Below are 12,682 nucleotides of genomic sequence, written 5' to 3'. Positions count from 1 at the left end.
GTTACCTCACTCAGGATGATATTTTCTAGTTCCATCCATTTGCCTGCAAAAGTCAGGATGGCCTCATTCTTAATAGCTGAGTAGTATTCCATTGTGTAAATGAACCACATTTTTTGTATCCATTCTTCTGTCATGGGACATCTAAGTTGTTTCCAGCTTCTGGATATCACAAATAGGCTGCTATGAACATAGTGGAACTTGTGCCTCTGTGGCATGGTAGGGCACCCAAGAGTGTTATAGCTGGGTCTTCAGATAGACCTATTTCCAATTTTCTGAGGGACCTCCAGATTGATTTCCAGAGTGGTTGTAACCCCACATCCAATAGAGGGCTAATATCCAAAATATATAAAGAACTCAAGAAGTTAATCACCAAAAAACCAAACAATTCAATCAACAAATGGGGTATAGAACTAAACGGAGAATTAACAACTGAGGAATCTTGAATGGCTGAGAAACACCTAAAAAAAAGTTCAAAGTCCTTAGTGATCAGAGAAATGCAAATCAAAATGACCCTGAGATTCCACCTTACACCAATCAGAATGGCTAAGATCAAAACCTCAGGTGACAACACATGTTGGAGATGATGTGGAGAAAGAAGAACACTCCTCCATTGCTGGTGGGATTTTTCTCTCTCTTATAAAGCAACTGGAAATAATTGTTCTGGTTCCTTACCTTGGTGTCCCCTTTTTCACATGCTTCCCATTTCCATGTGACTTACCTTAGACATGTTACTGTGGGATGGTCCATTCTGAGAGCTGACAATTGTGCCATCATCCATTGCAGAGGTTCTAGAAAGACCGGAGTACCCTTGACAAGGACGGGAGAGGAATGTTTGGCTTCGCTGCAGTCTTAGGAACACCCAAACTTAGCTTTCACCTGTCTGTTCCCAGGGCAATAAATGAAGTGGCAGGTTACAAGTCACACACAGCCCCAGTGAGAGTCCTAGAAATCTTCAACCATGTGGTTTCCTAGGAGTTCCAGGTGCTTCCCTGAGACTTGTCCCTTTTCTGGACTCATCTCAAGTCAAGCTTACTCTGCACTTTTTACTGTTCTGGTGCAAACCTTCCACTCCTCCACATGCAGTTACAGGGAATAGGGTTCCCCATTGTATCCTTCCTCAATGTGGTCTGGCCTGATCCATGCATCCTAAAACCGCCTCACCCCCCTCCCTCACCTTTCCCAGTTTCCAGCACTAGGATATACTTCTTTCTGTGTCAGGCCCTGGACCTTTTCATTGTCATTTGGAAGGGACAAGTAGGTACAAAAGCATCAGTTACACCCATAAGCCTTTTAGGCTAAACCACTTTTGGGGTTTCCAGGCAAGATCCCTGAAATACAAGATATCCACAGGTCAACTTGTTTTGTTTTTGTTTTTTTCCCAAAACTATCCACCAAGATAAAAGTCACTAGACTGCAACAAAGGCATTCCATTCCATCCACTGGGAAACTTCACATTCCGCATTTCTGTCCCAGCAAACGGTACTGGTTGACACAGCATAGTGCAGTCTCTGAGAAGCCTACAGTGATGAAAATACTTTATCTTTATTGAGACTGTTTCCCAAATGTGTTTTTGTAACAGTAAATTTTTCCTAAAGTTTACAGATGTTCCTCAGGGAAGGCTGTGGCAGTATGCCCTGAGCAAGTGCCCTGGATTGCCTGCAACCAGAAGACAGTTGCTCCCCTTCTGCCTTTTGTTTTGTGAAATATAAAAATATGTCTTAATTCACATGCGGTAGTGAAGGCCAAGGACAACCTCTTTCCAGAGAGACTGAAAAACAAACCCACTTTCCACTTTGTCTGCACTGGGTTCCTGTAACCCTTAGTGAGGCATGAAGAAGCCCACTTGGCCAGTGCTGTGTTCCCTTCCCCTCAGGGGTTTCCAGGCCCATCTCATTTGCATTGTTTATGCTCTCCAGATTTATTTCTCGCTAGCAGGAGGGAAGAGGCTATCCAAGGAGGGCGTTGAAGTTTAATATGAGGTGAAATGAGCTTGTGAAGCCGATCAGGGAATCACTAAAATCTGTTAGAATAGTTACAGTTATCCTGCTCATATTAAAAAGCACTTTGCGATTCCTGCCAGGAAGCACTCGCCCCCCCCCCCCACCTCTCTCCGCCCACTCTGGCACCCAGCAGTGGCCCTGTGGCCCATCTCCAGGCTCTGTTCTGCTCCCTGTGACACTGTTAAGCACATGGCATTGGAAGGAGCTCGGCCTGTTTTGCCCATCATGATGGTGAACCCTGGAGAGTAAGAACAGGTTCTCCTTTCTCCGCAGCAGAGTGTTGCCCCCCACCCTCTGCTTGGTTCTAGAGCCTACAGTCTGTCATAGCCGGAGAGCTCGGGGTATCACAAGCCAGCTCCTCTTGTCCTGAAGTGTGGATGGCCTCGGGTCCTTCGGAACCATAGTTGAGTACTGCATTTAGACGGAGATCAGCACAGGGAGACCTAGTTCAGCCACCACGATAACCCTACTTCCTTTCTCAGTGCCTAGGGGGCTGTAGCTGAGGTTGCATCAGAATGCATTCCAAATAAAGAGCAAACCAGTAAGCAGCATTGCTCCGGGACCTCTGCTTTAGCCCCTTACACTAGGTTCCTGACTTGGTTTCCCCTGATGATAGATGGATTCTGATCTGTGAGCTAAGTCCTTTCCTCCCCAGGCTTTTTCTCATGGTGTTTATCCCAACAGAAGCAAACTAGGACATTGAGTGTCTTTGTTAGGGTTTCTGTTGCTGTGAAGAGACACTATGTCCAAGGCAACTCTTATAAAGGAAAACATTTCACTGGAGGCTGGCTTACAGTTCAGTCGTCTAGTCCATGATGATCATGGAGGGAAGCATGACAGAGTGCAAGCAGACATGGTGCTGGAGAGGTGGCTTAGAGTTCTACATCTAGATCTTCAGGCAGCAGGAAGAGAGGGTGATACTGAGCCTGGCTTGGGCGTCTGAAACCTCAAGGTTTACCCCCAGTGACATACTTCCTCCATAGGGCCACACCTCCAATAATGCCACTCCCTGAGTCTATGGAGCCATTTTCACTCAAACCACCACACTGGGTTGAGTATGCTGAGTCTTTGTACCAGGTACAATGTTGACTCATATACACTCCCCCCGCCAAATGCCTACATAGGCACTATAGAATAAGGGTATTTAGACTCATGTCACATGATAAGTATGAATCAATTTTCCTGAAATTCAGAGGGCCGCAGGCTTTTGTTATCAGTGGCAGAATCATAATTCTTGATTTAGGATGACCCTGGTTACCCCAAAGCCCATTATTAATGACCATTAAGCCATACACTATACATAGGGATATCTTCCTTCCAACTATGTTGGTACCAAGCTCAGTGGCCATTTTCTTTAAAGAATTCTTTCCTGAACCCTTTGGCCTTCAGTGAGTTCATCATTGGGCCCTCTGAAAGACTGCCTATGTCTCTAAAACCCAAAGAGAATCTTTTCACCATTATTTTAAATATGGATGTGTACTCCTCCCCAAAGAAAGAATAACTCACTAGGCTCAACTATTGGGCTCTGATAATTGTCTCCAATAGATGCAGTTGCCAACTCTGTGTGCTCAGACCATAGATCGCTTTCCAAAAGATCTTTGTAAGTAACCAGAGGCTGCAGGCAGAGGCAGAAAGTTACTGGCACCAAGCTACCCTGCAGCAAAGCGTCATTACACCCTCCTACCAGTCACACAGTCCTCATAGTCATTACACCCTCCTACCAGTCACACAGTCCTCATAGTCACCTTCCCGGTGGAGCAGGTAATCATCTCAGATCTTGAGAGGCTATCACAGGAGCAAGCTCTGGCTGCATTTTCACAAGTGGCACTGGGGGACTTTGATATTGCTAACCCACAGGAGTTTTGATATTAAAAATAAAAACAAACATAGTCAGAGCCAGGGCAAGAGGAGAGAGAGAGATCTCAAAGTGGCTGTTGGGAAGTGTTGAGCCTAAGTCATACCTTACAGCGGCCCCATAGTAGGAGAGCTGCAAAGCAGACCAATGGGAAAATGAGGTTGTCATGATGGTGGCAGTACCATGGAACCGGAGAGATACCAAAACCTGCAGGTTATCGGCCATGGTCAGGGCCTTTCAGTAAGAAAAGCACCATTCCCTGGCCTGAGCAGAGGCAGTTCCCGCATCATTTGGTTTGGGAGAGGTAAGCTGGGCACTGGAGGCCAATCCTGACGAACAAAGAAAGTGCCATGGTGGTGAGAGGGGACAGTGGAGCACCACTGTAGGAGAGGAGGAGAGCAGAGGCGGATGTCCAGGGACTGAGAGTGCCAGTGCACCAAGAGCACAGGAGTTCTGGTGCTGTTCTAGGCAGATGGATGGCAGGAAGACAGCTGTCTAGAAACAGGAGAGAAGGGAGAATAAGCATCCCGTACACGGTAGCAGAAGCCCCTCAGCTTTCCTCGGGAAAGGGTCGTCACTGTGTTCCCCATGGAAACCGCATCACTCATGCCAGAATGATAATTCAAACTCAGAATTATATGTTGGGAGGTTATCTGAGGGACTTCAGCTTTTCCCCAATTTTCTTTCTCCTTGGAGAGGTGAGGTGCAGAGCTGGTTAGTCATTACACCCTCATTCTGGTTAGCATACTAAACTTTCCATGTCTTTTGTTAAGATAACTGTATGTTAAGCCGGGCGTGGTGGCATAGTCCCAGCACTCAGGAGGTAGAGGCAGGCAGTTTTCTGAGTTCGAGGCCAGCCTGGTCTACAAAGTGAGTTCCAGGACAGCCAGGGCCATACAGAGAAACCCTGTCTTGAAAAACCAAAAAAAGAAAAAAGAAAAAAAAAGTATGTTTACCGGTCCTCATTTGCTAGAAATGAAGTTTGGGCGTTCAAGTCCAAATCTAACAGCAGAACACTAAGTAGTAGCCGCCAAATCAGCCCCGAGAAGGTGCTTCTCTACCTCTTGGCTTGGTAGCCATGCATTTGAAAGGGAATGCAGTTTCTCTGTGTAATGTTTGGGTTAAGCCTCTGCTGTCACCGGGTGCATTGTCTGTCCATCTGCTAATATAGATTTCACAATCCACATCCATGTTTCTGTGTTGCTGGTGAGCACAGGGCACCCCGAGAAGAATTCCCCGCAGTGGGGAACCAAGCCTCAGGAGCTCACCTTCTTAAAATCAAAATGTTCATTCTTTCTGCCTCTGCCTCCCAAGTGCTGGCCGTATGTACTTCACCACTATCATACCCATCTTATTTTGTTCTTCTTAGAAAATTATGAAAACACAAAACATGTTCATTAATAAAATTTGAGAGATACAGAAAAACATGCAAGATAAATTTGCTCAAAAGCTCATTGTAAGTTTGTTTAAAGGTTTAAATTAAACAGTAACAATACCCTTTTTCGCCCCGGTCCTTTTCCTGAAAGCTAAGTATATATCTCCACAGTATTTTTTCTCTTTTTAAAAAATGTAGTTCCTATGGCTTCATTACTTTACATGACTGCATGCTGTTTCACTAGCCATTCTTTCTCCAGCTGGGAACATGATGCCCATCTCTAGTTTGGGAGTCCAGTGGGGCTTGTGAAGTCTATACACTGCAGGGGATTGTCTGCCCATGAGGGCTGGTATTTCCAAAAGTCAGTTCTAGAAGTAGCACAAAGATGGTAATTTAAATGCACAGAGCTATCACCAAAGTATCCTACAGAAGAAGATAGGAGTGTCCTTTCCCCACCTCCTAACATCTCTAAAAGTTTCCGTCATCCTACGGGCTGTATCAGTCTGATATATGATGTGAACTCAGAAGAGCTGTGACATTTTCAATCAAATGTTCCTTAGTAGTGAATGTCTATGTCCTTTTTGGGCACATGACATTGAGAGTATTTCCCTCTAGATTGCTTATTCGTGGCCTGGACTCATTTACTACAAGATGATTTGATTTGTGCTTTTCCTGTTTTCTTCTAGGAGATCTTGATACAACTGTGTCCTGATCACTGTGTGTGTTGCTACCATTTCCTTCTAACCTGAGATTACCTTTGGCTCTCCTTTATGCTGTTTTCTAGCCCACAGATTGTCTGCTCTGCTTAAGTGCAAAGCTGCACCTATGCCTCTCCTATTTGGGGGTATGGGGGATGCTGTACTGTTGATTTCTCTCTCTCTCTCTCTCTCTCTCTCTCTCTCTCTCTCTCTCTCTCTCTCTGTTTGCTCCAGCACTCTTTTCTTTCTTTCTTTCTTTCTTTCTTTCTTTCTTTCTTTCTTTCTTTCTTTTTCAGCTGTTCTGTCTTGCTCCATCACAATTATCTTATGCTGATCCTTCATTTCTCTTTGCATGGATCACTTTTCTGCAGACCTAATCCAGTCACAAACTATTGTTTCATCTTGTATGGTATATACAGGTAAACCAGTATATCATGTATAAAAGAAAAGAAAAGCAGCGTCAGTTGACTTAAGACTAAAAGGCCTGGCTCCAGTGAGGGCCTATCACATGCCTGCTGGACCAGTAAAGAAATGTATCCTTAGCTGAGACTCTTGGACTGCCATTCCCAGTGGGTATAGGCTGATTCTTAGAGAATCCCAGAGGCACTACTGTGTGTCCTCATGTCTGCTAAGGTTTCCCTGTAGTATTTTCTTGGCTACTGTTAAATGTGTTTTCTACAATTTACCTAACTTCATAAAATACTTTGATGACATTAATAGATTTGATTAATATTATAATTTGCCTTCAGGAGAACAATGTTTTCCATCTACAGGGGTCCATGAAATGTATCTATCCCAGACCCCTCCCAGTATTATATTGTTTCTCCTTCCCCCTGGATCTGTGCAACCTGTAGTCATAAGATCCTTTTCATCAGTCTCTGCTGAGCTCACCATGTATGTATGCCAATTCTGATGAACACAGAAGCCCCATTGCTGCCATGTTCCTAAACCAGTATAATTCTCAACTTCATTGTACATGTCTATCTTTATATCTGTAGATAAGTGTATCTCTTGCCCATCATCGGACGTTTTGTTTTGTTTTGTTTTGTTTTGTTTTGTTTTGTTTTGGTTTGTTTTGGTTTGTTTTGGTTTGGTTTGGTTTGGTTTGGTTTGGTTTGGTTTGGTTTTGCAGCAGGCAGAGACCATCACAGAAGTCCACAGCTGGTCAAACTACAGAAAACAATTGACTGTGGGCTGACCATCCCCATTTGTTACACCTGCAGCACAACTCCTATCCCCAAGGCTCAGGGAACATTGCAGAAAAGGGGGTGAAAAGATTGTAAAAACCATGATGTCTCCTATGAGATACTGTCTTCCATCCATGACAGGGAGTTTCAAACATAAAATCTTTTTTCAACGAATACTTATGTATTAAGCCCACACAGGTAAGGGTAGAGCTCAGAAACGTCTGTCCTAGCCATGGATGGTACACAACAGTCCTCATCCAGGACCACATCCTCACTCCCTTCTCTTCTGCTGGAGCATCTCAGACTTACATCACTTTCTAGAATTACATAATATCCAAAAGGGTAGTAGTAAGCTTGTTCCAAAGTTTGAGTCTTCTGAGAAGTGGGAGAAAGTGCCTGGCAGTCTCAGCTAATGGGAACCACTTTGTTCTTCTTTCACACCCATGAAATCTTACAATATGGTGGCCTAAACAAGACAGGCACAATGACAACACCAGATGACATCCCAACATGGACGAGGGAACAAATTTAACAATTATAAAAGTACAAGCATATATAGAACATTTTGAATACTTCTAAAAAAAAAACATAAAAAGAGGATGAAAGACCTCATTAAAATGTTTCCCTGTGCTTGGAATGGTGAGTCAACATTATAAAGACATCGTTCTCCTGAAGGCAAATTCTGTTAATCAAACCTATTAATATCATCAAAGTATTTTATGAAGTTAGGTAAGTTGATATTAGGTTTCATGTAGAAAACACATTTAACAGTAGCCAAGAAAATACTACAGGGAAACCTTAGCAGATGTTAGAACACACAGTAGTGCCTCTGGGATTCAGGTAGTCCATAATTAGACCCAACCATGCACTGGGATTTATTGCAAGATGAAAATGGTGTCTTAAATCACTGTACTTTAAACAAATATCAGCAGGATAACTGAAAAGTCATATTGAAGGCAAACATCAATATGTATTTCATATGCTACACAAGAGTAATGGAGTGTCTGAGACATCTAAATGTAAAAGTTGAGGCCAAGAGAGCACTAGAGGCAAACAAGAAGTCCTTTTTAATCTCTTCATGAGAAATGGCTTTCTAATTGTGGCTCAGACTTAGTCTTGTAAACAAAGTTAGAAGACAAAGGACCATGTGGGAGAACATATTTACAGGTTCCCTCTCTGCAGAGACAATGCTTTAAAAGTGGGACTTGGCATGATAGTACCCAGCTATAATCCTATCTCTTGGGAGGCGGAGACAGAGGGATAAGAAGTTCAAGGTCTTCCTCAGGTACTTACCAAGTTTGAAGCCATCTTTGAATATAGAAAACCTGTCTCAAAAACAGCATTGAGAGATAGGCAACCAGAACCCCACAGAACAATGGGGAGCAGCATTAACAGACAATCAGAATCCCACAGAACAATGGGGAGCAACATGAACGGACAATTCATTAAAACTCAAAATGTAAATCAGTTCTAAACATAAAGCAAGGCTCAAACATAACTATAATTACTGACATGCAAATTAAGACATAGATTCTCACCTGTCAAACTGACAACACATTCTGTTAGTCAAGAACATAGAGAAACAGACTTTCAGACATCAGTGGCTGGGATGCAAACTGATACAGCCCTTCTGGGGGGAATTTAACAAAACACAAGTGTATTTATATTTGACTCAGCAATCCCACTTCTAGAAAACTACCATCGTACAGGTACAATACCAGTGGTTAAAAAATATATATACGTGCTAGAATGTGCATTGCTCCTAACAGCACTGAACAGAAAACTCCACACCATTCACACCTGAGTGATGGTTGGATAAACACAACGCATCAGCACAACTGAGTGCTATGCAGTTCTGAACAGAAACGGAGGAAGAGCTAGCTCCGTGAACAAATCTGGAGGTTTTCCAAGATGTACTGTGTGTCTGTACACATGTATGTTTGTGTATATACAGGTACAGGTTTGTGTACATGTATGTAAGTGCATATATGTGCAGGCCAAAGGGCCATCTCAGGTGCCATCATTCACCTTGCCTGTGTGTTTGTGACAGGGTCTCTCAGTGGCTTAGAATTCAGCAAATAATCTAAGCTGGCTAATTAGCTAACAAGCCCCAAGGGATCTGCTCATTTTGACTTTTCAGTGAGGGGATTACAAGTGTGTACCAATAGACACTGGTGCATGACTTTAATCTCAATAGTTAGGAAGCAGGGACAGAAAGATCTCCAAATTTAAGGCCAGCCTGGTTTACATAGCAAGTTCTAGGACAGCCAAGGCCTTACCTCAAACAAATAGACAGACAGACAAGAAAAAGGGGCGGGGGGGGGGAATCTAACAAGTTGTACACCACCTCTGATTGGTCTTTGATCCTTTGTCACCAAAAAAAAGTGAATTGTTTGCATGACCAGCAAGACCTATTTAGGCTTCTTACTGGTGTTTCAGTGAAACTGTGCATACGTATAGATGAATGACTCACATCTTACCCTCCTTCACTGTCTCTGTGTCATCCATCCACTGATGCAGATGGTGATGTATCGTGAAATCATCAGACACTGTCAGACAGAGAGGAACAGGACGCAGTATGGGGCTGCTGAGTCGCTCGCTGCATTTTCAGTTGAATCTGCATTTTCAGTTGCATGAAAGAAACTGTGGGTGCTTTCCCTGCTTAGCCACTAATGTTGGGCATGTCATGATGCTAAATGTCTCATTTCAGGTATGACCATACCCGAAGAAGATGCTGATGTCGGACAAGGCAGTAAATATTGCCTCGTGGCAATTGGGAGGCTCCAGGTGAGCAAACAAGCCTTTTGTTGTTTGTTTTTTGTTTTTTCAAGACAGGGTTTTTCCTGTGTAGCCTTTGCTGTCCTAGAACTCACTCTGTAAACCAGGCTGGCCCCGACCTCAAGAGATCCACATGGCTCTGCCTCCAGAGTGCTGGGATGAAAGGCAGGCTCAAAAGCCTGACTTTTTCATCTTCACCAGGCTTGTTCACTACACAGGACAAGAGACTGGGTTTGGACACCTCTTCATTTGGAACTCCTGTGTACTAGATATTTGTGGGGTTATATGTCTCACTCTGGGTCAAAACCTGAATTTAAAAAGGTGTACCACGAGGGATCCACCACAGAGACCTTTCTGCGCTGAGGGTCCACAGATCTCTCTCCCACCTACATCAGTCACTGTAGAGATGAGTTCCTCCAGAACTCACATCCTTGTTAACCACCTTTAAGTCCCCCGAGGGCCTTGTGGGAAAAAGTCCAAGCTCGCTCTTCCATTTTCCTCTCCTTCCCTTCTCCCCATCCTCCCACATCCTTTTACAAAACCACATCTTTCCGTTTTCATGAAGCCAGTCACCTCATGGGTCCCCCGCTGTATAGGCATTTTCAAGCTGTCTCTTCTACCTTGTTTCTTAGTTACCCTTCTGCTTTCAAAATCCCTTCTGTGGACTTCCTACCTTCTCATCCCTTAAGATCTAACTAAATAACTGTCAATCCCCTTAGTTAATGCTAACCATTGCTTCCCACTGTGTTTTCTCATAACACAAGAGTTCTTATTTCAACTTCATTCACACACTGTTAGCTGTGGTGAGCCGAGGTATGCTCGTGCAGACCCTCTGAAGTAGAGACCCTGTCTTGTTAAAATTCAATTTACTTGAGGTTGGAGAGTTAGCTTGGTGTTAGAATTGACTGCTATTCCAGAGAACCTAGGTTCAATTCCCAGTACCCACGTTGAAACTCACAACTGTCTTCAACTCCAATCTCAGGGGGAGTTGATGCCTTTTTCTGGCCTCCTCCAGCATCAAGCACATAGGTGATACAGACATGCATACAAGCAAAACACTCCTACACATTAAGTAAGTAAATAAAGCTTTAAATGGTTTGCTTTATTTGAGATCTGACACATAGTAGCCACTCAGTCACTTGGCTCATTCATTCATCCTTTGACATTTAGGGTGTTTTCCAAACTGATGATGGCAGGCAGAGTTGATAGTCCGGAAGGCTCCTGTTTAACATCCTTGATCTTCTCAGCCTGACCATTTTCAAACAAATGAATAAGTGATTTAATTCACATAGAACAAACACTAGATCCTCTTCTCTGATGCGTAAAATAAGAGTAGCTGGGTGAGTTCAGTCCAGAAATAGATACTTTTGGAGTCTCTGCACCAATTTCAGAGGGGAAGATAAGAGAGGAAGAAGATAACATTTGCTGAGCCCCAACCATTTGCCAGCATAGTGTGCAATATCTTTTATCATCACAAGTGCCCTATTGCAGTCTTGCTTGTTGTAAATATTCATTATTCCCACAGCCTAATAAATGTAAAGAAAGCAGCCACGCATTAGTTCCTCGCACTTATCTTCCCAGTGGCACAGCAGGATTTGTGAAGTCCACGCTGTGTGGATTCTTGCCAGGTCCTCATCTGCATCTTCATCAACCCTCCCTTCCAGGTGACCAGCTCTCCTGTGTGCATGGACATGAGTGGCATGTCAGTGCCCACAGAGTTCCTGTCACGGCACAATTCTGATGGGATCATCACATTTGTGGACCCAAGATGCATCAGTGTGATTGGCTACCAGCCCCAGGTCAGTGGCTAGCCCTGAGCTCTTGATACTGGTGAAAGATTTAACTTCACTCAAAAGGTATTTATCTTGCTTGTTAAAGGTTCAGCACAATGACATCATAGAGAAATGACATAGGAGTCCAGGTTCCCTGTGTAGTCAGGCTGACACACCCTTCACAAGCCAAACTGTTCATTGTAAGACAACACTACCATCACAGGACGGGAGTTAAGATCAGTTTATTTTCATTACAGAGCTTCTGTTTGTCTGACAACTGTCAAGATACCTGAGGGGCGTTTGCCTCAGGAAATCTTATAACTCAGGGCATATTTTCAGATCTTTTCTCTGGATCCTTTCTGAAAAAGGATGGGAAACACAGAAAGGCATGAGCCACCCAGGAGAAGCCAAGGAACCACAACCACATATTACAGTACAAAAGCATGATCCATGTCCCAAGCTTGAGGATCTCTGCTTTAGAGGAGACACCTGGGGGACAAGTGTGAGGAGTATGGAGATGTTATCAAACCAGTATTGGTTTCTTAGGTATGGTCATGTTTTGGTTTTGTAATATGATGAGACATTTGGTATATTAATGCTGAAAGACTTCATGGAGAAATATTATGGGATCTACAACTTATTGTTAAGAGATAACAGAGAGAGAGAAACAGAGAGAGAGAGAGAGAGAGAGAGACAGAGACAGAGACAGAGACAGAGAATCTCCTATCTGCATTTGTATGTGAACATCTATCTATAAAGAAAATATTAAAAAATAAAAATATTAATAACATGATATAATTGAATCAATTCAATGGATATTCAGGTATTTATTTTATATATATCCTTTTACCTTTTCTATAGTTTCTTAAAATAAAAAGTCATTTAAAAAGAAATACATACATATCTCCTTGTTCTAAAGGAAAGACTTTGGGAAGCTTTGGGATATGTTAACATGAGTTATTTTAATTGCATGTGTATTTTTATTTTATTTACTTAACTTTTATCTATACTGGAATC

General features: G+C 43.1%; 1 protein-coding gene across 6 annotated transcripts in view; it reads left to right on the top strand.

Annotated features, from left to right (window-relative positions):
- Arnt2 (aryl hydrocarbon receptor nuclear translocator 2) overlaps positions 1 to 12,682 on the top strand; it is a 168,957-nt gene that overhangs the window by 117,915 nt on the left and 38,360 nt on the right. For all 6 annotated transcript variants that reach the window (XM_021191241.2, XM_029535015.1, XM_029535029.1 and 3 more), the window contains 2 exons: positions 9,826 to 9,902; positions 11,558 to 11,692. In XM_021191241.2, the coding sequence (XP_021046900.1) occupies positions 9,826 to 9,902; positions 11,558 to 11,692 (212 nt within the window). The remainder of the gene's footprint in view (positions 1 to 9,825; positions 9,903 to 11,557; positions 11,693 to 12,682) is intronic.

This window comes from Mus pahari, chromosome 1 (genome assembly GCF_900095145.1).
Source record: "Mus pahari chromosome 1, PAHARI_EIJ_v1.1, whole genome shotgun sequence".
NCBI lineage: Eukaryota > Metazoa > Chordata > Mammalia > Rodentia > Muridae > Mus > Mus pahari.
This window is presented reverse-complemented; position numbering and strand designations above follow the sequence as displayed.